Genomic DNA, 26,157 nt, shown 5'->3' with positions numbered 1-26,157 from the left:
TTGAGTTGGTTTAATACATAACACCCTTTGTGGTCCCTTTTCCACTTGAGCCTCGTTTCTTCATTCACTCGGCCCATTTCATAATTACTGTTTTCTTAATTTTTTTTTATAACGCTGATTTATTACGGTCTTACAATTATGATATAGGAAATATTACATAGACGATTCGACAACCGATAATACTACCTGCCTTATGAAGACCTACGCCTAACTGCTGCATCACCTGAGCCGTCCTATGAAGATCCACGCCTGGCCAGATTTACTTGCACCATGTTGAAGATCCCTTGTAAGCCTTTCCTCTGTAGTCTGCATAATTGTTTAATAAACCGCTCTCTCTGGGACTTGAAACCTGGATTTCCTGTAATCTGCAATAAATTGCATAGTCTGGGATTCGAACTCCAGACCTAGGTGTAGAAGCCTTTAAACCTTAACCAATAGGCTACGGTGCTTCCACACTGTTTTCTTAATTTATATCATAAAATACAAAGAAATGACTAATTAACGTGGGTATCGTCTGCATGCGACTGCCATTCACAATATTAACAAAAGCCAATCATGTCACAGTCTTTAGAGAATACGTGTTACAAGATATGGTTATGTATTTTAATACATTGATGTTTTTGTAAGCAATGTAGTTTGATTAATTAACATTATATTAATTTACTCCCATTATGCAATATTGTATATATATAATATATACAAAATACAGTGTTCCAATTTCTAACTTATAATGTAGAGGTAGTTTATATTGTGTCTAACATGAGCTTATTGTATAATGTATATGATAACCTCTTAATTAATTGATTGGTAAACTTCATAATGGGAGTAAAAAAAACTTCATATCCTGCATTAATTCAACTCTGCTTCGCATGAGTTTCTTATTCTATAAATTGCATTTCTCTTGCTTGCGTGCATTATATTTTGGGAAGTTGGAAATATTTATCGATTTTTTCCGTGTTTTGATATTACGAAAATAAAGTAAATGGTGAGAAGATGTCATACGTCGTGATACCTTTGTTGGTACACTATCTAAAATAATTCGTCTACTGAATTTACGCGTATGACAAAAGATTGTAATATATCATATGTATGTATTATGACTTTGATAAAAAAAAATGTATGTATTATGACAACTTGACATAAATAGTTATATTCTATTGGATGGCGGAGAGAAACTTTGATGTAAAGTTAGATGAATTTGATTATTAATATACGTAAGATAAGTGGACAACCACACGTATACCGTTACTAGTCAACCAATCATATTAATGGTCCACCCATTTTTATAAAATACGATTAGACTGTACTAACATAAGTTATAATTCTTAATTGACTTAAGCTAAACTAATCCGGTTGGTGAAATAATTAAATTTATCAATAGTGAAATAACAGAATAAATAAGCAAATAAGAAATTGATTGATAATTAAGAAAAATAATAAGATTTTCAATAACATATAGTTATATTTATATATTTTGAACCAATAAGTTACATAATTGATATAGAGCTCCGATAACAATAATAAAGACATGCATTTGAAAAGACCAATGCTTTGTTCTATGCAAAAACGATAATTACAAAAGTTCGTGAATGGTGAATTAAAAGTCTAAACAGTCGTTGTCACAATCTCTTTCTTTTTTTCCGTTGTCACCATCTCAACTACGACAATAACATGTCATAGTTAAGAAAATTAAAACGTATATAAACTATAGGTATAAATATTTGACATCTATTTGTGATATAATATAATATTGATCATAACCAATATGAGAACAAAAAAACACATGTAGATCTCATAATGATTTATGCATTCACGCACATAACTCACTAGAATTAAATAAATTGTTAGATTCTTCGTGAACGTGCCTTGGAATTTAATTACTAAAATAATTATATTTGAATTAGTAATTTTCAAGTGCTTCTTTTAGTAAATTATATTCCAATGCATGTTATATCCTCGTTTATCATCTAATGAATGAGCGTAATTTGATTTAATAAATTCTAAAAAGATACTTGTAAGATAACCATAGACTCGGTAGCAAAGTATGAAATGGAAAGGAAAAAAGAGCGTGCAGTGCTGGGATCGGCTACTCTACAAATGTATTTTATTCAAGTATATGCACATTAACCTGTTGATAGAAATGCATACACACCTATTAAATGTGCATGTGTCAACATGTAGTATGACATAGATGGGAAGTACAAGAGTCTTTTCTTTTTAATATATAACTTGCTGATAATCTGCGAGCACGCGGGATGAGTTCTTATAATAATGTTTGTTTATGAAATGATTTTAACATTTTGCAATACTACAAAAAATGAACCATTAAAAATTGTAGATTTCTTTTTTGAAAAGGCCACAAAACTCTTTTCAAAAAAGAAAGAAGTGCTACTCAAAATGGCGGAACTAGATCCTTACGGATCGTAGATTCAGAGTGGCGCTCGCTTTATTAAAGTCCGAAAGACTTTATCGTAGAAGCGGGACTTAGAAAAGTCCTCAAATATCTTTCTGACCATGGTGTCAATAGCCCATGCTTTCAGTATTTTTTAAAAAGACAATATGAAAAGGAATAGATCAACAAAACAAAGAAAGGACGATTATAAAATGATGAATACAAATGTTGGTCTCTTAAATATATCATCGTTGTTGAAGAGTTGACGTATTTATTTTATTTTAGTTATTTTTAGGGAAAATTGGAAAAAAGAGACACTTTCAACTTAGATTTGTCTCAATAGAACTTGTAGAAGATTATTTAGGTAACTAAGATTTATAATTTTTTTAATACCATTATACCCTTCAATAAATTTAATTAATATTAATATTTAATAATTGATTTACGTTTTATTAAAAAGAAAAAAAAAAGTAAAAACTGAAGGGAAAAAAAAAATGAAATCCACGATCCCAACCTCTAATCGTCTTCTTTAGCTCCTCACCACTGTGCTTTGCTCTGTGTCGACTTCGTCTCGTCCAATTTGTCTCGTCGAATTCGTGGTCATGCTTTGTTCCTTCGCTGCGACCAAGCTTCCTACACGGCATCAACTCGTGATGTCACTCCTCCGTTTCGTATCCGAAGGCTCCAATCTCGTTGTGCTCTCTACCTCACTCCACTGTCTCCGTTACGTCGGAATCATCAGCTCTTACCGTCGCGGATCGAAGAAAAGCTTGTCGAAGAGCAACAATGGCCGGTTTGGGTAATTTTGCAAGACAGGTCCTTAAAGTTTTTGCCTAATCACGGATTTGTCCCATAGTTTTATGTTTGTGCATATTGCTCCTAGATTTAATTCCAAAACTTTCAATTGTGCAATCTAGACCAGCCATTATTCTTATTTTCAGCATTGGTCACTGAATTTTCTGTTGTTTTAATGTTGCCCCAATCTTCCAAATTTACAAAATTATCCTTATGATTTCGTCTTAAACTTACAGATGTGTACTTTTGACCATGTTATATGAAAATTTAATATATACAATAACCCAGAAATTAATCATAGATTAATCAAGGATTAATCAATGATTAATTTTAAAATTTTTATTATATTTGATAGTATATAAACTAGTATACATATCAAAGATTTAGGAAATTTAGGAAACTTCTTAAACTGAATATGAAAATTTTCATATTTTAACGATTTGCATAGAATATGTACACTATCTAACCAGAACATCGTATAGGAGGTGAGAGATGTATTCTTCCTGTAGGCATCATATAAGGTAAAACGTAAAAGGCAGAACAAGTTATGTCACGTAGTATAACCAACCTATATCATTGAATTGTGGCTATATATCGTTATCAAACTGTAGGCAGACCGAAGACATATGTCTTGATTATAACGTAATAGATTCTACTTGTGCTAGAATATACAAGAAATGTTAGTTTACGGTATATACCCTTGATATATCTATGTTTAAAACTTAGAATCAGACATATAAACTAGGTAGATTACTAGAATGAGTTTTCTAACTGTACCTAGAAGATAAAATAAGATATGATTCCAATTTTTTTTTTTTTAAGTTTAAACATATATATTGTCATACTTATGTTTCCAACAGTTTTCATATTTTTTTACATTTTTAAAATTCAATTTACTATTTTTCCTATTAAAGAATGGTAAAACATGTCCAAAATTAGTAAAAATATGAAAAGTCTTATTATGACAAATAAAAGTTCAAAGTGTCCTATTTTTCCAATTCTCTCTTATTTTTAAGACTTCACATAATTTAGATTTATCATGGTTGGTATCTTTGTTGATAAGGTAAATGATAAATGTAAACTCAACGGCCACATCAGATAAAACATCTTTATTGTATAAAATTAAATGATATTGTAGTTAGTTTAGCATCTCCTTTTATTTGATTTCATCAAGATATAAATCATAATTTTGAAATTTGAATATCTACATTCAAAAACAATTACGTTAAAATATCAGGTATGCATGATTTCTGAGTTCAAATACTAATTATCTAATTTTAGCTAAATCGATGCATGAGTATGCGATTCTCCCATGCATTTGTAGATAAGAAGATGACAGAAATAAAGCGTTATTTGAAAGCATTGTCTTATATGTGAAACGATCTGCAAATTGACCTTGTCTCTTTCAGTCTCACGTCCCTCTCCTCTCTCATTTTCGCTTATTTATTTTGCAAATTTAAAAGGTAGTTGTAAATTATTACAAATAAACCAAAAATCTCACTATGAAAAATGTCTGCTTGCCTGTGAAAAAGAAAACAAAAAAAAAATTGTCAGATGGTCTTATAAAGATCTATTTTCAATTGGTCTTTTGATTATTTACATTTCTCTTCAAATCATTTCTTATTTTATTAAGAGTCCTACTTCATCTTCTTCCTCTTCTCATTCCCCTCATCTTCTCCTCCATAAGGAGACTAAAAAGCCTATTTAATGGCGAGAGGACCCATCTCCAAGAATAAACAGTAATCCTCATTTATTGTCCTTACAAATTTTCTTGAAGACAGAAAAAAAAACTCAATTCTGAAAAAAAAAAAAACATTTTACACTACAAGGGTCCCTTTAATTTTCGCTAAAGATCTTCAAACCTCAATCATGTTCAGCACTTTTTTTTTCTTTTGTATGTGGAAACAAAAGTTTGCGGTTTTTAACTCTTAAAAGTTAAAATCAGAGTCCATCACAAAAGCTCAGTGCTTGATTGGCTCCACTGTCTCTGCAAAGAAAAAAGTTTGCATTTTTTTCTGTCCCATTTCAACCTCCAAATCTCAGTGGTAAGCAAATCTCTGATAAGATAAGTCTATACAAGCTCATATATACTTGTAAATATTACATTATTAGACTAAAGGAAGGTTTTTTTTTTCATGGTGAAACTGAAAATCTCAGTTTAGGGTTTAGGGTAAGGGATAAAACGGAAACCCAGAAAGTAAAATTGACAGTTCTGTATCCAGAAGAAGTAATTTTCAGACATAGCTAGAAAAATCCTCTGTTTTTTTTTGTGTTTCTTGTTTATGTTTATATTGATGTTTTGTTTTAAAGATATGGTTTCTGTTTTTTTTTTCAGGGTTTTGAGAATCGGTTTTGTACTAGATTAAGGACAGTGTTATTTGATCAATCAATGGAGAAAAGGAGATCACCAAGAAGCAGCAAGAGTCCTGGAACTCCAATTTTCCCTAAAAGCCCTCTTGTCTACGAGAGTTACAAGTCTGGTTGTGGTTGGAAACTGATTAACTTCTTCGATTTCAGACAAGTCAAGTCTGGTAATAAGAGACTGAGTTCAGACAAGAAATTCACCAGAGACTCTGCTGGTTAGTACTGTTATGTTTCTTTGGATCACTTCATGATCTTAGTTTTAAGTTTTGATTCTTGTTTTGTTGCAGGTAATGTTTATACTAAAAGCCAGCTTGACTTACTCAAGAGACTTCATGAGAGATGTCAGTGTCATGATGTAAGCCTTTTCAAATTGTCAGTTTTTTTTGGTTAGCTTTGAAGTAAAAAAAAAAAAACTGAATCTCTTAATTTGTTCAGCGGATTGTGGAAGGAGAGAGTCCATGTAAGAGTAAAACGAGGAGAAGATCTTTTAGTTCTGAAAGAGAAGATGAGAGCTATGAACCAAAACCTGTCCATGGATTACTAGAGAGGGAGATAAAGAGGATCAAGAATCTAAGGGAGGCAACTAGTGAAATCCCTGATAAGCAAAAGCAATCTTCTTCCAGTGAAATTGAGAAGACAAATGATAAGGATCTGAAGAATGGGAGAGATTGTAGGAAGAGTTCAGAGATTAACCTTCAAGTTTGTGTGAATGAAGCAGCTGAAACTTTGATCTGTTCCAAGGCAGAGGAGAAAGGAAAAGACCGGTCTAAGCAGTTCATGGAAGCATTAGATATTCTAAGCTCTAACAAAGAACTGTTCATTACACTCTTACAAGATCCTAATTCATTCTCAGCCAAAAAGGGTCAAGACTTGGAGAGACCTAGGGTGAAAGAACGGCGTGATAAATCTCATTCAGTGGCTGATGATTTGGATGAGATTGTTCTCCTGAAGCCTAAACTATCAAGCTCGGTTGACGATAGAAAGTACTTGAGATTCAAACATCTAGCCAAGAAGTTGAAGCTTGTTGTTGGATCTAACAAAGACAGCAACCATGCAGAAATTAAAGCTAAAGAAACCGAGGCTTCTGGTGATGTTTCTAGCAGTGCAGTTGGCTATAGAAGCCCGGAGTCACCGATGTTTAGGCGCAAGAAGCGGGTTGAGTCTGATGTCTTCAAGCTAAGCATGGAGAACGATGTTCTGCCAAGGAGATTCATGGTGGAAAGGCAACAGGAGAGATCAGATTCTTCGCCGGTTTATGAAGTTCCTAAATCACTAAATAGCTTACAGACAAAACTCAAAGAGAGAAGAGAGAGGCTGGAGAAGAGAAGAGAGAGCTTCAAGCTGTGGTCCTTGGACAAGGACTTGGAGGTTTTCGATCCAAATCCGCACAACTCCAGTTTAAGGTCTCTCAACGACAACAGTACAGGTTCTGCTGAATACACAAGCGTGAGAACTCCTGTAGAAGATCTAGAGAGCTCATCAGCTGTAAGTTCCGAGAGAAACAATAGATGTCTCTTACACGGATTTGATGTTTAATCTATGCTTTAAATCGTTGCAGGAGTCGAGTTCGAGACTAGAAAGACAGGAACAGGAGCAGGAGCAACCGAGTCCTGTCTCAGTTCTAGAGAGGATTCATATGTTAGACGAAACAGTTAGCTCCAGAAACAGTTAGTCTCTTGTCTCTCTGATCGATCAATCCTTTCCTTATTTCAATCTTTTAATCACTTAGTCTCAGTACTAGTCTCTTACTGTCATGCAGAAGAGCAGATTGGATTGTTATCTTTCGATCTTCTCGAGAAAGACTCTGTTCATGAGTTTGTGAAGCAAGTCCTACAAGCTTCAAGACTAAACTGGACTAATCTTATGGCCAAATGCAACCAAGAAACATCACTGCTCGACGAATTCTCACACGGCGATCACAACAACGACCAGCTTCTTCTTGTTCTTGACTACACAGACGAGATTCTCCGAGAGATATACCGTCAAGACATCATGTTTTGGCCTTTCAAGCCATCTCAGAGCTCGAGAGTCGTCAACCTACCAGCTTCCTTTAGAGAAGAAGATCTGATACACGAGACTATGAGACGCTTTGACTGGAGTTTACTCTGCTGTGACTCTCCAAGAACATTGGATCAGGTCGTTGAGGTTGATCTGATGAAGCCATGTCTTTGGTTGGATTGTGGTGGAGAATCTGAAGGTGTAGTCTCTGATGTCGTTGAAAATATTATGCAAGGGTTGGTGCTTGAGATATCTCATGAGCTTAGAACAATGCAATCTGAATCTCTATGGACGAACTATTAAACATTTTTTTTTGGCTATGTATATAAAAAATTCAGTTTGAAAATATAATCTTTGCCATAGAAGAATGAAGAGTACAAGCTTGAGTTTAAATAAAGAAGAGAGTCATTTGTAGTGAGGTTGTGCTTTTTATGTAATTGTAGACGCTAAGAGTCTTTGGACGATCGTGATGAGATCTTAGATACGGATAACTATCGAGATGATATTGTAATCAGTATCGACATTCAAAAGTATATCTAGACCCTTTTGAGCTGACACCATACTCATACTACACGTAACACTCATTTCTCTGTTTTTCTTTTGTTAGTCTAGAGCCTTGAGATTTTCATCCAATCAATCAGAGATGCAGGTCTTTGTGATTCGATCTGGCAAGCTTTTGCAGTGTTCTTGCCTGTAAAATCAGTTGGAGTCCAAGGAGACAAGATAACACATTCTCATGTTGTTGCTCTTCGCCCAGTTACAAGCCAAGACGGAATGACTGCAGATTGGTAATCTTCTTTCTTTTCTTTATTCTGATGCATCTTTCAACTTGCTACTATGTTGATGTGAATACTTGAGATTTCTTTCATCTACCTAATCTAATAAAGTTGGTTAATTCATTTACTGTGGTATTATAGGTCTGAGTATTTGTTTATTAGAGAATTTTGGAACTGATTATTTTAGGTTTCTAAAAAGTTTGCATTAACCGTGTCGACCAGTTGAACTCATCCCAACCCATGTTTTACCCCTGGTCGACCCGGTTATGTAATTATAGCTATGCATGACATTTTACCCGAACATGAAAATCCAAACCGGAACAATTTGAAAATACAGGTTTGGTTCGGATCTGGGTATATGATAAAATACCTATTGGGTATTTTGTTTATATGCAGATCTCACTTTGAGTTTTGATTCTACTCGAGATCCGATTGGATACCCGAAGTTTCTAAATTTTTTTGTATATATCAAGTACATGTATCATGGGTATACATTTCGATATAGATATTTTTCCGAGTTTTGGATTCGGTTTTTCGAATAAAATTTTGCATTTATGTAAAATTTTGGATTTTTAGAAAAATATTTCGGATATTCAGCTAAAATTTCATGTGTCCAAGTTGGGTTTCACATAAAATTAGTGTATTTTCAGATATTCAAATATTTTCGGGTATTTGGGTTTTGATATTTTTCAAGTCTTTGAGTATTTTTTCGGGTCCTAGATATCCGAACCAACCTGAATCCAAACATATAACCGAAATTTACTGGTTCTTTACATTATTTAGTTTTTTGACATGAAACAACTTTAACCCGGTTGGAACTTACCTGAACCAAAAATTTTTAATTAACTATATTGATCCAAATATCTTATCCAAAAGATCCTGATCTGAGTATAACCTACCAAAATCCAATTGAGGGATCCGAATATCCATGCCTAATTATAGCAGTTCACTATGCCGACAATTAGCTCGAGTCAGTCAGCTTTGGTCTCAAAAACAAGTTTCTGTTTATGTTATCGAAAGTGTAACTTGAATGACTGATTACTGTAATTACAACGGCTCTGAAATGTATGTTGGATTTTGTATGTTATAAGTGGATTATACATAATGTAGTCAGATTTGTTCATGATACATGCAGGTTTGCACACTGTAAAGTCATATATGTTGTTGTAGAATTTATACATATAGTAGTTAGCTAGGATGTTCCAGATACTCGGGTCCATAGTCTCCCTAGCTTTAGAATCAGCCTTGAATTCTAGTTATTATGGTGTCCCACAAATAGCTGGATCGTTATACATTACAGACACATGCTATAGTCTTAACTTATGCATGCTATAGCTGGATCGTTATGCATGTTACAGTCGAATATAAACATATTAATTACAGATGCATACAAACTAGTTGGACTAGTTTTTGGTATATAGCCATCTTTAAACACACTAGTTGGATCTGTACATATTGTTGGTTAAACAAAAAAAGGTTCCATGTATAGGTCCACAATCTTCTCGAACAATTTCATATTGTCTTTTGACTCTTTTCCATGTTGCCTTTACTAAACAACCATCTACACAACACCTCAACTTCACCAATTGATGGATCATGTTAAAGGCCACCTACCATGCCAACCAATCTCATCAAAGAATTGCCACTCTACTATTCTTGTTCTAAATCAAGAAATGTCTCAACCCAATTTTCTAACACCTCGTTCTGTATTCTTTGCAATAAAGTTAACATCTTCTTACTAAAAAGATAGAGACTTTATTTTTATGCTACCATACGAAATCCAAATACAGTCCGACTCCTTGTGCTTAGATATCTTCCTTCTTTTTATGATAAAGTAATTGTTAAAATGGGTAACGCATGTTTAAATTTCTCAGTGGTGTTAGCTGCAATTATTTGAAATGACATTACTTCCTTTTACTAAGGCATTGTATGTGAACAAAACACTTTTCTAGCAGCTTTTGACCAACCATCTTTATATTTTCAAACTATATTTTTAAAACATTAATTTCCTAAATATACCAAAAGAATATTGAAATCGAACTATCTTCTATCTATTTACATTTTAGTATATGATTTTGTTTGGTAGAATCTTAAACTAGTCACAAAATATGCATTTGGTACTATTTTACTTTTTTTTTTCTTTTGCAAACATTACTTATCATCATCAAGAATGATTACTGCACGAACTAGGCCGAGTGTTTCATTTCACTTCATCTAATCTCTTTATATGTCAACTAAGGAACTCATATTAGTCTACGACTACGTTATGAACCAAAAGGAATTCTATTTTACAAGATTTCCAAAGGATCTTCCAAAATTTTCAAAATCTCAAAAAAAAAATCCGTTTTGAACTGAGTACCAAAGATCAGAAAATTAAACCGGAATAAAAGCTAATTCTATCAGTCTAAACCGAGTGACCTTTAACATATCCATGCAACTCGTTGAAGTGCATCTTGAATCATTCCTGTTGTGGCTATTTTTGTCCCTTTATGCTGCAACCAACATTAAAATATATATCAGTTTTTCGGTTTACTTACATTCAGGTTAGGTAACATAAATTTAGCTTGTGTAAATGGATGTTACCTTGCAATTGACAGTTAAACACAATAACCCATCCCCGGTTGAGGACTGTACCGAGTGAGAATCCAAATTGAGGTCACTAATAACATCCATTATCTCAAGCAATATCCCTTCTCTCCAAGCACACCTAAGCTCAATAACCACCTCATTGCCAAACGAACCGATCCTCAAATTATCGGTTAGACCAGCATAACCGGTATCAGCCGGTTCATCTTCTCCTATATCACTCTCCTTCCTCTTGTTGTTCAAACAATTAGCCGAGGCGCTTTCATCTTCACCATCCGGTTTCTTCCTCTTCATAGCCATTCGCATTTCTGTATCGGTAGATTCTCTGCAAGATTCCAATTCTTGAACCCGTCTTTGCAGTTCTTGAAGATACTCAATCGTATCATCAAGAATCGACACTTTATCGATCTGAAGAAACCAACATGAGATAAGATTACTTCCCTTGAAAACATAATAGTTTTAACATGCACATGCAAAAACACTATTGAAGCAAAATTGATGGATTAGGTTACCTTACTAATCGAAGGAATCATTGATCTCAACGTCATGAACCGATCATTCAGTTTCTCACGGCGTTTCCTCTCGGACAAGGCGTGGTTCGCGGTTTCATCTCCAACCTTATAACCGCTATCTTCGGGTGTGTCCTTTTGGTGCATCCGAGGAACCTCAAAAACAATTTTCTTTAACATGTTTTGTGACTTCTCTCCTAACGATTTTGCAGACGATGATGACCTCCTCCACCGCGTGAAACTCGACCGCTTGTCGAAGTTATGAAACTGCGGTCCAAGAATTAGCTGATGTGTTGTTTTGAAAATCGTCGAGATCACGCCTTGGTAATGAACATCATCGTCCATGTTTACACGGTTACTCTGTTCTTGAATCTGACCTAACCTTTGACTCTTACTCTTTCTTGGGCCACAAGAGACTCTCCCAGTTGCTCCAACAAACGTCTGAGAAACGCAGTCGCTGGAATTAAGCGGTTGGTGAAGGCAGTTACTGAGTTCTTCACCCACAAACTGCCAGCTCTGTACCTGAGATGCACCACCACCGTTGATGAACGAATCATGATCATCTGGTTCTTGCTCATACACGCTTGTAGAAGTTGTCGGAAAAGCTTCAGTTCCGAACACTGGGATGTATTTATCGTTGCTTAAAGGTTCGAAAATTTCTTGATAATCGGATCTCGCTGATAAAGTTCCATGAGGAGCTTCAAGGAACAATGTCTTCACGCATTGTATCACGTTTAAGTTCTCTGCAACCTAAAATAATTTAACAAAAAAAGACAATAAATTAGCCCTTTTAACTTTCATTATTCACTAGTATTAAACACTGGGAATGTACAGCTTTATGACAATATTGATTAGAAATGTCGGAGAAATTAAACCTTTTGTCAGATGGGACTTTTTTCTGTACTATCTTTATTTATCTAATCAATGTAAATTATAAATATGTTGTTTAATATACATGCTAGAAATACCTTTACCTTTTGTGCTAATCTTTGATAGATAAAAAATTAATAGGATTATGTATCCTGCATGTTGATTGGTGTGATCTCCTAATGCGTCGAAAAGGCTGAGTTTTATAGGATAAATATAAAAATATTGGCTTACATGTTCGGTCGTGCCGATCTCAAGAACTCCTCCAAGAAATGGGAAGCAAACCACTGTCAAAAGCGAAGCACTCTTAAAAGAGCGAAAGCGCCACATGGAAAAGCGTTTTAGTTATAGCGTTTCCAGTTGAAGACAGAAGCTACTCAAGAACTTACTTTTGCGAGAAGAGAGCGAGTGAAGACTTTGCTATCGGCGGTATGAGCGTTACATAGCCATATTGGTTGCCCGTTCGCCAACGCTCCCCCGGGAATTCTATAATAATAAAAAGATAACTTTTTAAAATCATTTTATGTTTTATTCTTAATCGGCCGGACGAAAAAAATGCTTATATACATCATCATTTATAACTCATGCTAATTAAGGTTGATACTTTGTAAAAAACACAAACGTAAAAACATTGCGTTTGTAACAATCAAACTCGTCCATGTCGGAATAAGTGGAAGATGAGAACTGAAGGAGACATGATAATAAAGGATGTTTGTCTTTTTGTTAGACAAAATCAAAGTACTCTTAATTATAACTAGGGGAGCCCGGCGCTACGCGCCGGATTTTGATGATAATATTATTATTTTCTGGCAATTTTGATGATAATATATGTTCTACTGAAATTTAACTTAATTTTCTTTCACTCCTGTATATTGTTCCTAAAATTATTTTAAAATAAAATAAAATTTCAATGTATGGATAAGAATATATTAGCATTTTATATCAGAGTATTTTGTAATATTTTGTATAATATTTGTTGATTTTGAAATAATTTGTAATAATTAGATATAGTGTTCCTACATTTTACAAAGAGAGATATGTAAACTTGTAATAATTAGATATGGTGCTTCTACATTTTAGAAAGAGAGATACGTATACTGGCTAAACACATCTCATTTAAATAAACTAATGATACAAATTTAATTTAAATCTTTAATTTACTTTTGACTAAAAAGGCCATTAAGGCTTATATTTCTCAACAATTTTATCTATGCATTTTAAATATTCAATTTAGAAATTATAAACCTGTCTAATAATAATAAAAAAAAGTAATTATTTAGTTTCTTTTAATGTTTATTTTAGTTTAACTATACAAATAAGACACATAAATTTTTTTAAATTCCACTATGAAACATTAGATATATTTTTTAAAAATTATTATTATTAAATCATTATTTTTTTGCTTTTTCGTATTATGCTTATCAACTTTTACAGTTAAAATTGTTTAATGTTATGATATTCGACCTTAATTTTGTTGCGGATAACTAAAATTTTTAATATAATATTAAAATCTAATGGGCTGTTTTTTTTTATCAGTGTGAATAATTTGATATGTTTATTTTATTGAGATCATCTAGTTTGATTTCTACTATCAAGTTACGTTGTAATACGTTACTTGTTTAGGTTGTGCCAATATTTTTTTTTCATATCAGTATTGGATGTGTTTGGTGTTTTCTTTTAAATTTGTGACATAATATTATAAATTTACACATTTAGTTAGGTATAATTACCCGAGCTTCACAAATTTAATTTTCGGGTTAAATATAGATAGGTTTTTATGTTTACACCAGGACCTAAATGAAAAGATTTAAATCTTTTTGGATCAACGCCTCTTTCTTTGAAGATGTTTTGTCACGGCACTCAGAAACTCCATAAAAAGGAAACGGGTTATTTGTACTCAATTTGCTCCCCGACTGCTTTGTTAATTCAGCATGGTGAGTCAGGTTCTATCGTCATATACCTCATTGGTTTTGAAGATCCTCTTCCTTTTGAGCTTGAAACGGGGTTTGTTCCTCTTTATCTTTTTCTTCAATCTTTTCCTTATAATCTATGGCTCTATGTTTTCAGTTTTGTAGTTGAACCATATTAGGTACACAGGTGTTGGTGAGGCAGAGGAAAAATTTGTTCTACTAAATTAAATCCAAGAGCAAATAAAAAGAAACCCCTCTTGTATGGTTAAATGGAGTACATGGCTGCTTTTCTTTCTCTGGGCTTGGTTTATGAAAATGGTAAATAGAATCTTCCATTTTTAACTTATATTCAGTGACTTGTTTGACTTGGGGAAATCATGTCCGCTTGCTTTCACGGTTGAGGCCTACAATAGAAATATCCCTTCCTTGGAATCTGCCACATATTCATGAACTTGGACTAATGTAACAATGAATTGAAATCATATTCATGGTGCTCAATTAAATTTATCATTGATCTTTTTAGTGGTGATACTTGTTTTGGGTGAAAGATTTTGGTGACAATTGTTTGAATGTGCGTATTCAATATCTATCTTTTTAGTTTTTTTTTTAATATATATTTGTGATTTTTAAATGTCATATGCCGTCATCTCTCTTTTAGTGTGTTACTGGATAAATCAGAGAAGCTGAGACTATTTTAGTTATTTAATTTTGTGTTCAGCCTCCTCAATTATGAATAATCATGATAAACCGGTTCCAAATTTTATTTCAGACTCTCAAACTTTAAAATATGTTGTTTAAATCAGGAAAACAAATTTTTAATCTGTTTGTAACAGAAACATGTGTCTTATCGGGTTTCAGTGGTGTACGGATGATAATCGTAGCTGTGGCATCCTAATAACGCAAAACTAACTGTATTGGTCAAACTCCAGATTCCATGTTTTCTTTTCTTTTTAAATCAGTAGTGATAAGTTCTAGAGATCTTCATCTTCTCACGCTAGACGAACATCCTATATAATAAGCAATTAAATTCCAATTACAGTTCTACATAACTATAGTCACTAATTAAAATTGCTATGTTTTTACTTAGAGATTACTAAAATAAATAAGAAAAGTACTTACTGCCAAGGAACGTCCCCGACCGTCATCCAATAATCATCTTCCTAGTCAGCGTAATTTAGCTCGTGATTCTTCTCACTACAAATACATCTCTTCTTCTTCAGCCCATGTTTCAACATTCACTATTAATTACCATTCACCCACTATACTTTCACTCTTCTTTCTTACATACCATGTATTTAGTAGATCGCCAGAGGACCTCCAACTCCCCCCTCCCATTCTAATTTGTTGCATTAGCAAGCCAATAAATCATCATATTTCATATAGAATGAGTTATGGTCTACAGACTACATGTAAAGACATAACTATATAAATAGAGTTTACCATGTTGGAAGATGTCATGTTCTTTAGAAATGAAGAGCCAAAATGGAAAAAAAAATTATCATTTACGAATCTTTCTTAAGGCCAACTGTAAAATGTGTTTTGATATACATGCAAAGATAAAAATGTGTGTAGATTCTTACATATGACTGAGGTGTTGAACATGTAATGGTGTGTTGGCATCAATCATAGTATCCACTATCCATTAAGTAAAAATGGGCAAAAATAGATCGATCTTTCTTCCAATACGACTCCTTCCATGTTCACCTTTAAGTTAAAGCTTTTGAGACTATTATTACAGATCTTCTTCTTTCATAACCATTTCAAGATCAGTTGCGGCGACTACATATTCTTTATTTCCTCCGCCGCTGTAATATTGTCTGGATGATGATCCGAAGCTGAGTCCGAGTCTAAGGTCCGTGCTTAGGTTCTGAGTATTACTCGAAGAGCTACCAAATGGATTGCTTTTGCATCTACTTTCTATTGATGCAGACGATGATCTTCTTTTACCTCTTCCCATTTTTTTTTTCTGGTGGGATGCAAGAAGAAAATTAATTGAAATTTGAAAGGGTGTTAGCCAAAGAAATCAGCTGCTCTTCATTGCGGAACCAACACAGCTTGAAAGGTGTCGGGTTGGCCGTGTGGGTAATCTCAGTGAAAGCGGACTTCGACGGTGTTGGAACAGCTCCCCGATATCAAGTCGGCGAGCAGAATCGTGGAGGCAGCCATGATTGGTGAGAGGTTTTCTAAGGATTCTACTAATGTTTGGTACGGAGAAACTAATGAATCTGACTGAATCGAGGAAACTTAGTTATATTTATAGGTGTAGATTTGGAGCTTTTGAGCAAAGGGAGGGTCCATCAAATGAGGGATAGTGGGAGACGTGGGTCGGTGGTGTTAAAGCAAGCTTTAATGGAAATTATTGATTGCAAGGTACAACGGTTACCTAGGCTGATTGAAGATGCAGCGGCGACTTTTCCGTGGAAGAGATGAAGTCGATGGGTTTATAGATTAAAGTATAATGGGCTTATATCTGATTTCAATAACATAGCCCAAAATATCAAAAACGAAAACTCATGTAGAGAGACGCGTGTCACTCTGTCCTGAGTCTAATTAGTGACGTGGCAACATGAAAGAAGAGAGTAGCTCTTCTTTATGTAATAAGATGTTTACATATTATTTATTATTTTCGAAATTATATATCATTTGTTTTTTTACAAAATAGTAATGTTACATTATGGAGATAAGCCGTGTTTTTTTTAGTGAAAAATGGTAATCTTACATATATTTAATGTAGTTTTTCCATTTTTTATGTTGTATGTTTACATATTATTTTCTTAAAATAAAAATATATAATGGTAATCTTACATATGTTTAATGTAGTATTTCTATTTTTATGTTGTATGTTTTACATATATTTATTATTTTCGAAATTATATATAATGTGTTTTGTTTTTTTTATAAAACGGTAATGTTACATTATGGAGATAATCCGTCTTTTTTTTTAAGTGAAAAATAGTAATTATACATATGTTTAATGTAGTTTTTCTATTTTTTTATGCTGTATGTTTACATATTTTTATATTTTTCGAAAATAAATAATATTAAAATGTAAAACTATATTTTATGCCACGTGTCATCTTTCGGGATTATATTTTATATTTACTTATTATTGATTTTTCTTTATATTAGAAATATATATTTCTTATACTTTCTATTTACTAATAATTTTATATTTTAAGATTGATTTACATTTTAAGATAGATGTTTAAATACTAATGTACTTTTTCCATTTTTTTAAATTGTGTATTTCCTTTTCTTATACTTTCTATTTGCATAATATCTATATTTTACATTTTAAGATAGATGTTTAAATCTTAATATATTTTTTCCATTGTTTTTAAGTTGTGTATTTCTTTTTCTTATACTTTCTATTTACTTAATATCTATATTTTACATTTTAAGATAGATGTTTAATATTTAATGTACTCTTTCCATTTTTTTAAAATTGTGCATTTACTTATTATTGTATACATAATTCGTATATTTATATATTTATAATATTTACTTATTATTTATTTTTTTTATTGAGTATTTCTCTTTCTTATACTTTATATTTAGTTAATGTCTATATTTTATATTTTAAGATAGATGTTTAAATCTTTACGTATTTTTCCATTTTAATGTAAAACGGAAATGTTTAATAGACGAACTTGGACAAATAGTCAAATATTTATATTTATGTTTTTTTTTTCTTTTTTTTATAAAATGGTAATGTTACATTATGAAGATAAACCGTTTTTTTAGTGAACAATGGTAATCTTACATATGTTTAATGTAAATTTTCCATTTTTTTATGTTGTATGTTTACATATTATTGTTATATATTTTACATTTTAAGATAGATGTTTAAATCTTAATATATTTTTTCCATTGTTTTTAAGTTGTGTATTTCTTTTTCTTTTACTTTCTATTTACTTAATATCTATATTCTACATTTTAAGATAGATGTTTAATATTTAATGTACTCTTTCCATTTTTTTAAAATTGTGCATTTACTTATTATTGTATATATAATTCGTATATTTATATATTTATAATATTTACTTATTATTTATTATTTTTTTTATTGAATATTTCTCTTTCTTATACTTTATATTTAGTTAATGTCTATATTTTATATTTTAAGATAGATGTTTAAATCTTTACGTATTTTTCCATTTTTAATGTAAAACGGAAATGTTTAATAGACGAACTTGGACAAATAGTCAAATAGTTATATTTATGTTTTTTTTTTCTTTTTTTATAAAGTGGTAATGTTACATTATGAAGATAAACCGTTTTTTAGTGAACAATGGTAATCTTACATATGTTTAATGTAAATTTTTCATTTTTTTATGTTGTATGTTTACATATTATTGTTATTTTTAAATGTAAAATGGTAATCTTACATATGTTTAATGTAGTATTTCTATTTTTATGTTGTATGTTTTACATATATTTATTATTTTCGAAATTATATATAATTTTTTTTGTTTTTTTATAAAACGGGAATGTTACATTATGGAGATAAGCCGTCTTTTTTTAAGTGAAAAATAGTAATTTTAGATATGTTTAATGTAGTTTTTCCATTTTTTATGCTGTATGTTTACATATTTTTTATAATTTTTGAAAATAAGTAATATGAAAATGTAAAACTATATTTTATGCCACGTGTCAGATTTTGGGAGAAATTTTTTATGCTGATGTGGACGCCCTATGGAGCCTCAAAAGCTCCCTTTTATTAGTAGAGAAGATGTTTAAATCTTAATATATTTTTTCCATTGTTTTTAAGTTGTGTATTTCTTTTTCTTTTACTTTCTATTTACTTAATATCTATATTCTACATTTTAAGATAGATGTTTAATATTTAATGTACTCTTTCCATTTTTTTAAAATTGTGCATTTACTTATTATTGTATATATAATTCGTATATTTATATATTTATAATATTTACTTATTATTTATTATTTTTTTATTGAATATTTCTCTTTCTTATACTTTATATTTAGTTAATGTCTATATTTTATATTTTAAGATAGATGTTTAAATCTTTACGTATTTTTCCATTTTTAATGTAAAACGGAAATGTTTAATAGACGAACTTGGACAAATAGTCAAATAGTTATATTTATGTTTTTTTTTTCTTTTTTTATAAAGTGGTAATGTTACATTATGAAGATAAACCGTTTTTTAGTGAACAATGGTAATCTTACATATGTTTAATGTAAATTTTTTATTTTTTTATGTTGTATGTTTACATATTATTGTTATTTTTAAATGTAAAATGGTAATCTTACATATGTTTAATGTAGTATTTCTATTTTTATGTTGTATGTTTTACATATATTTATTATTTTCGAAATTATATATAATTTTTTTTGTTTTTTTATAAAACGGGAATGTTACATTATGGAGATAAGCCGTCTTTTTTTAAGTGAAAAATAGTAATTTTAGATATGTTTAATGTAGTTTTTCCATTTTTTATGCTGTATGTTTACATATTTTTTATAATTTTTGAAAATAAGTAATATGAAAATGTAAAACTATATTTTATGCCACGTGTCAGATTTTGGGAGAAATTTTTTCTGCTGATGTGGACGCCCTATGGAGCCTCAAAAGCTCCCTTTTATTAGTAGAGATTAAGTTTGATTAATCATAATTCATATCTATACGAAATTACATTGATCTTTGAAATTTTGCAATAGCATACATTTTCTGTCAGTTTTTCTAAGTAGAAATATAGTACATAATTTTAAATATATATATATAGTACATAATTTTTTTTATCAAAAGTACGATACATGTTTTGAAGTTGTTTTTTTTAAAATGGTTTGATTAGCAATGGATTATAAGATAAAAGACGGATTTACCCTTCACCAATGTTGAAGACAAAAGACATGCATACTAAGTAAAACCACTCAGTGTCGGTGAGATCTTCCGGAGAGAGAGAGGCGGCGGAAGCCCGTCTAGTGACCTGAGAACCACAGGAGGTTGAAGATTCCGCGAGGGAGAGAGATTCGTAAAGCTCTCTAAGCTGCTCACTTCTCTCAAGACCCAATTGGTCAGCTTTGACTTGCGATGCTTGAACCGTCTTCCTCGTCTTAATGTCTCCATTGTAGTATCCATCTCCCCATTCCAACAGTCTTTTTTTAACCCACAACATACAGATAAAATTTGAAAATGAGAAAGATTGAATGTTGAAATGAGCCCAGAATTAGTTTTTTTCTTTCTCAGTTCTTGATTAGAAACAACAATGTCTCGAATATTGTGGAGAAAGCAAAGAAAACTTTAAACTTAGAGAAAAAAGGGTAAAGAATAGGAGATGTACCCTGGTTGAGAAGCAGAGACAGACCAAAAGATTCCGTAACTCCATTGAATGTTTCGAACTGAAACAGCGAGGTGCTTCTTTAGATTTTCCGGCACCATTCTGTTTTCTACAGCAGCCATTATTTGTAGACAAGAAAAAAAGCAGAATGGAATTATAGGGTTTGACTTATGAGTTGGTGATTGTTACATGCCAATGGTTCAGTTCGGGAAGGAAGAAGACAACAAAGCCCCATAACATTTATCTTGAACCTTCCATATACGGGAAGAATAATAAAAAAAACTTAAATAGTATTTTTATTTGAAAGTTACTATTGCTATGGTTGAATTGAGATTTGAGTCGAGAGAGAGGACGGTCTCGGAATCTCTTTATGGACACTTAAATACACTGTATATTATCATAGAATACATAAATTTACGAGGATTTTTTTAATATATTTTTTTAAATAAGTGGTAAAGAAAAAACAGTAGGAGTGTTGTTTTTCCAGTGGCTTTAAACTTTGGGAATTAGCTCAACTCGCCAACTTTATATCATCGGTTGTGTAACTTCGTTCATGTTAACATTCCGAGTTGTGATATACGAAAAAGTTAAAATGACGATTGATTTGGTTATTTATATCATTAAAATTGATTTACCTTTTTCGTCATACATCTGTTTAAAATTTTAGAGTTAAAAGTGTTTGGATTGAAATAATAAATGGATGGATGACTTATCAGGAAGTGATTCACGATACCGTGCGAATGAAGCCGAAACACGAGAAAATATCATATGGTGATTATAAGGTCAGTAAACAATGATTTCGAGCCTTAGAAAATTAATGCACCGACCGTTGGAACAGATGGAGTCTACATGCCGAGAGAACGGGCATGGATGGCCCATTAACCGTGGACGGTCGGGGTGCTACAAGTGGTATCAGAGCTGGTTAGCCATCTCGATTCTGATACGAGAGGCGTCTTGAGACTTGTCGTGGGGCGCAACGATGACATTGCGTTCTTTGAGAGGAGATGAATTGTAACATTCCGAATTGTGATACATGGAAAGACTTAAGATGATTGGTTTGACTACTTATGTCACCAAAGTTGATTTACCTTTTCCGTCACACATCCATTTATATCTCCAGAGTTAAGCGTGTTTGGACTGGAGTAGTGAAAGGATTGCTGACCTATTGGGAAGTGATTTGCGATATTGTGCGAGTGAGGTCAAAGCACGAAAAAAAATCATGTAGTGATTACATGGTCAGTAAACAATGATTTCGAACCTTGAAAAATTAGTGCACTGACTGTTGAAACATAATGGAATCTACGGACCGAAAGAGCGGACGTAGATGACCCATTAGCCGTGGACGGTTGCAATTGGAACGCTACAATAATCTTCCAGACGACAAGATAAAGAAACAAAAAAGTGGGTACTTACCCTTCGGTTGAATATTGTGTTCCTAGCATCACTCTCTTTTTGTATTTTATTTGTCAAAAGAAAATTAAGTCGTTCTTTCTCTTTGTACTATAATTTTGAGTGGAAGTTATAAATTCTAAATTAAGTAGAAGGAAACTTACACTATCTATATTAATCAACACACATGCTTACCCATTATTGGTTTATGGATGAAACTTAACTTAAATCAAAACAGGTGTGATCGTCTTTTTGACTTTAACATGGAATACGCGAGTTAGATTTGATCTTAATTTATTAGTGATCGATTGTGGTTTTATTGACCACGATCTGTAAGTGGTTCAAATACGATATATTATGTGTTATAGAATATAATTTAGTTCAAAGTAGTACAAAAACCATAATTTAAAAAACGTATTAAAAACCTATATCAAAATATAATCAGATTTAAAATAATATATAAAGGACAATTGACCAATCTAATTAGTATCATAATTCATAAATAAAACATTCATATAATAAAATCCAACCAAGCCAACAACGGTTAATTGTTATGAGTCCAATATATACAAAGCCTTTTATAAAAAAAAGTCCACTATATACACAAGAAAATATAAATGCTGGTAGTTTTTTTCTTAAAATATAACTGATTCTAATGGCTACACACGACGAAGAACACGAAATTTAAGGTTATGCCTCGAGGATCTCCCGGGAAACAGACAAACAAGCTTGCATTTCATAACTTGTTTATGTTCTTGTAATAGTTTCTGCATTGATTTCGAATGTTAACAGGTCGAATTTACTTGCTCAGAAAAGCAGAATTTTTAGTTATTTGTGATTCTGTTCCATGCAAGTCAGACAATAAGGTTATATATATTGAATGGTAACCAATTTCTGTCCCGTCCCGCAGTTAACAGTAATAAATTTTTTTATATATATCTTGTATCTATACATTTTTATAACTGTTAGAACCGAATCGCAATTAAATTGCTTGTCTCGCACCGCTCAATCTGCGGTCACCATTCGGAACCGAGTCAAAAAGATAATCAAACAACGTTAAGTGATTGTATATGTATGAGATTTGACAAAAATGTAGTATTTAAATGAGCTATTTAAAACACCGGAAGAAATCAAGAGCTATTTATTACCGTAAGCTATAGTATGTTTTTAATAAAATCTTCGCAACTCCCAAAATAATCACCCCTAACTAGGACTACTTGTCGTGTCTGAGCCTTGAAAGAGGAGTAAGCTTTGTTTGTTTTATTTTTTTCTTGTATGATTACACGTACAACTTTTTTTCTTCTCATTTAATGTATTTGAATTAACATACTGATAATCATATATATAATCTGTTAGAGGTTGTCGGACTAATTAATGCCGTACTTGTCAGTCACATTTAAGCGCATGATATCACTTATTTAGATGTAAAAATAATAACGATGGTTGATATGTTCTTACTTATGTTTTCAGTAATTTCCTAATAACTGATTATTCGTAGTTTTGTATGAATATGCCATCAGTGTTATTCGTACATTGTGGTCATCGTGAGCACACGCAAACATGACTATAGCCTATAATCTCCGCTCCAAAAAAGATCATTTTGACTTCTGTGATAGAGGATTTGACTATAAATAATTATAAATATACCAATTCCTACTTCCTAGACAGTTACATATGTAAAAGATTTGTTACACTTTAACTATAACAAGTGAAGAGATCGATTTTTTGCGTTATAAATATAAGGCGCAGACATATGTGAAGATAAAATGAATACTCGAACATTGGATGTAAAAAATATGTGAAGATAAATAAAACATATTTTAGAAAAACATATTTTAGAATGAAAGAGATGCTCGCATTTATTGAGTGGAACAGAGTCTTCAGTTGATTATCGAACAGTCCATTTTTTTGTGGTCCAGTATATTAATTTAGCATTAATAACATTGTCAGCACCAGCCACTCTCTATGATTCTATCATAAATCATTAAACCAGCCAATATAAAACTTAATTACTTTAACCAATTAAGCTTAGCTTGTAATAGTGTTACCACACCTGTATTCGGTTTACTTAGTACTAATGGAATATATCAAGTGATCGAAGTGACCTAGATTAGTTTGAAGGAGTCTACAAAATTAATTTCATAGTCAAAGGTACCTTTCAAGTAAGTATTATGCATAATCCACGTATTCTTGTGTTGTTTCATTTTATTTTTGCTTATGCACGCAAAGACATTTTACCATTTGAATGAGCATATACATAAATATATATATGCATAATATTGCTACAAATATGGTGCTCTACACTCGAAACAGTCATTGACAACAATCAGTAAAAGTTGTAGTTACAAATATTATTATATACTCTCTCCGTTTCGAAAAGATAAATGTTTTAGAAAAAAATTATTTCACAAAAAAATATATTTTGTGTTTTCTATGTAAAAATTATAAATTTTTTATTGAATTACTATTGTTTAAAAGATATTGAAAATTACAAAAAACAATTTATTTATTATAGTGATTTAATGTGTTTTTTTAATACGTGCGAAAAAGCTATAAAATCTATTTTTACGAAACTGAAACTGATGGAGTATTTTGTAAAATTAGTTTCATCAAAAGTTTCTGTTTTTCTTCATAAGAAAATTGAAGCTTTCATTTTTTGACTAATTGATTTCCGCTAAACTACTGTCCACGTGCATGGTTCCAAAAATTCTGAATTTCATGATTTGATGGATATGATATGGTGTAATTAAAAGTTATAATTTTATTAAGAAATTATTCTACTCCACCACTCTTTTGCACGATCTATGGATGATGATAGTGGCGCCACGCATGAACATGGAAAAATAGAAGTATGCACATGGCCATTTACATAAAATACGTACGTAAACCATACATTAAAACTTGTAAAGTACCAGTCAGGTCAGTCCAAGTTTTGGTTTTATAAGACTATAAGCTCCAATCGGATCAAATGATATTTCGTTCTCCTTTGACCTGCGTTTATGATTAGGCCCGGATTTGAATAAAATTGTAAATCATTGACGAAAAAGCTTAACGACTATATTAAAAAGTCATTTTGAACATGTGTCACTCCCTAATGCCATTAGCTTGGAGTCAAAAGCCTACCATTTCTCACAACTTTATGAACTAAACCACAATTTAATGTTTTGTTACAAGAAGAAAAAGAACACCACAATATGTTTTTGCTACCTAAGTTTGACAGGATTTTAAAAATATGAAGGTCGTTAATAGTTTTTGTTTAATAGTATCATTTAGGACAAACTCAGGACCTCGTTCTTTACTTCCAATGTCCCCATCAAGTATAATGGTGGCATTAGATGTTTAACTACATGGTATTTTAAATATACAATTCAGTTACTAACGAAGTACGGTTAAGCCCAGTTCGTAACTCACGCCTCTCTGGTTCGATCGAAGCTATTCAGATTCATAATTCAAATTTTCAGCAACTCTAGAGCTGGTTACCCAATTTTTATAACTAGTTATTACATTTCCTCTTAAATCATATAACAAAATGATCATACAAACTACAAAATTTATCCTAGTAGACAAATGTAAGATTAGGGCTCCGACTCGTGACATGTATTATTAGAGTTGAATTACAGTATGATTCGTAACTTGATGTACCTTGCAGTAAAAAATATGTGGTAAAATTTGTAAGTTTACATGGTAAGTTTGCAGTAAAAATAAAAGTTACTATTTTATTAAAACTTATGGCTGATAACATTTTTGATATATAAGTTGCAGTATGAATTATGAATAAAAGAATTGAATATATAAACATATAAATAAATTTTTTTTATTAAGAACAAATAAACCATTGAGCTATTTTAAAATAAATAAAAATAGAAATTATTTAAATATGGAAAAGTTTGAAAAATAATTTTCAGTATACATTATTTTCTAAGTATTATAATAACTACTAATACTATTTATTCTAAATTTCTAATATCAATAACAAGTTAAATTAAATGAAATAATAATAATAATAACATGAACTTTAAATTAAAAATCCAATTATAGCAAAAAAAAATATAAATGTTCATTCCAAATCATGTTTGCAATATCATATTATATGTTGTTCATGTATTGACCATCAATTGTTATTTCTTCTTCTTCTTCAACTCGTAGTCTTTATTCCTCTTGACCACTGTTATACTTATATCTATCTTCAAAATCAGCATCTGGAATTTTGTGAAGCCTGATAAAATTGTGAAGAACCATTGTAGCATGCACAATCTTATTTTGGTT

General features: G+C 31.6%; 2 protein-coding genes and 1 pseudogene across 4 annotated transcripts; 1 reads left to right on the top strand and 2 right to left on the bottom strand.

The window, feature by feature from the left end:
• Positions 1–4,666: 4,666 nt before the first annotated feature.
• LOC106450725 lies at positions 4,667–8,033 on the top strand. 3 transcript variants are annotated; one of them, XM_048739714.1, is made up of 6 exons: positions 4,667–4,926; positions 5,523–5,766; positions 5,839–5,906; positions 5,987–7,036; positions 7,110–7,218; positions 7,311–8,033. In XM_048739714.1, exons 2-6 carry the CDS (start codon positions 5,577–5,579, stop codon positions 7,850–7,852), a joined length of 1,959 nt encoding a protein of 652 aa, XP_048595671.1. In that variant the 5' UTR covers positions 4,667–4,926; positions 5,523–5,576; the 3' UTR covers positions 7,853–8,033. The 3 variants fall into 3 exon arrangements, with proteins under 3 accessions (XP_048595671.1, XP_013747911.1, XP_013747917.1); XM_013892457.3 differs by having other exon boundaries at positions 4,668–5,232; XM_013892463.3 differs by lacking the exon at positions 4,667–4,926 and adding an exon at positions 5,262–5,414.
• A 2,559-nt stretch (positions 8,034–10,592) lies between these two features.
• On the bottom strand, positions 10,593–21,002 carry LOC106424835 (transcription factor EGL1). Its single transcript, XM_013865585.3, has 7 exons — positions 20,506–21,002; positions 20,048–20,320; positions 12,677–12,773; positions 12,522–12,593; positions 11,424–12,170; positions 10,909–11,319; positions 10,593–10,817 (listed from the first exon to the last, which is right to left on the bottom strand). The coding sequence occupies exons 1-7, from the start codon at positions 20,622–20,624 to the stop codon at positions 10,746–10,748; spliced, it is 1,791 nt and encodes a 596-aa protein (XP_013721039.1). The 5' UTR covers positions 20,625–21,002; the 3' UTR covers positions 10,593–10,745.
• Positions 15,165–16,871, bottom strand: LOC106424836 (annotated as a pseudogene).
• Positions 21,003–26,157: the final 5,155 nt, after the last annotated feature.

This window comes from Brassica napus, chromosome A9 (assembly GCF_020379485.1).
Source record: "Brassica napus cultivar Da-Ae chromosome A9, Da-Ae, whole genome shotgun sequence".
In the NCBI taxonomy this organism is placed as follows: domain Eukaryota; kingdom Viridiplantae; phylum Streptophyta; class Magnoliopsida; order Brassicales; family Brassicaceae; genus Brassica; species Brassica napus.
The sequence above is the reverse complement of the archived record's forward strand: the minus strand, read 5'-3'. Positions and strand labels throughout refer to the sequence as shown.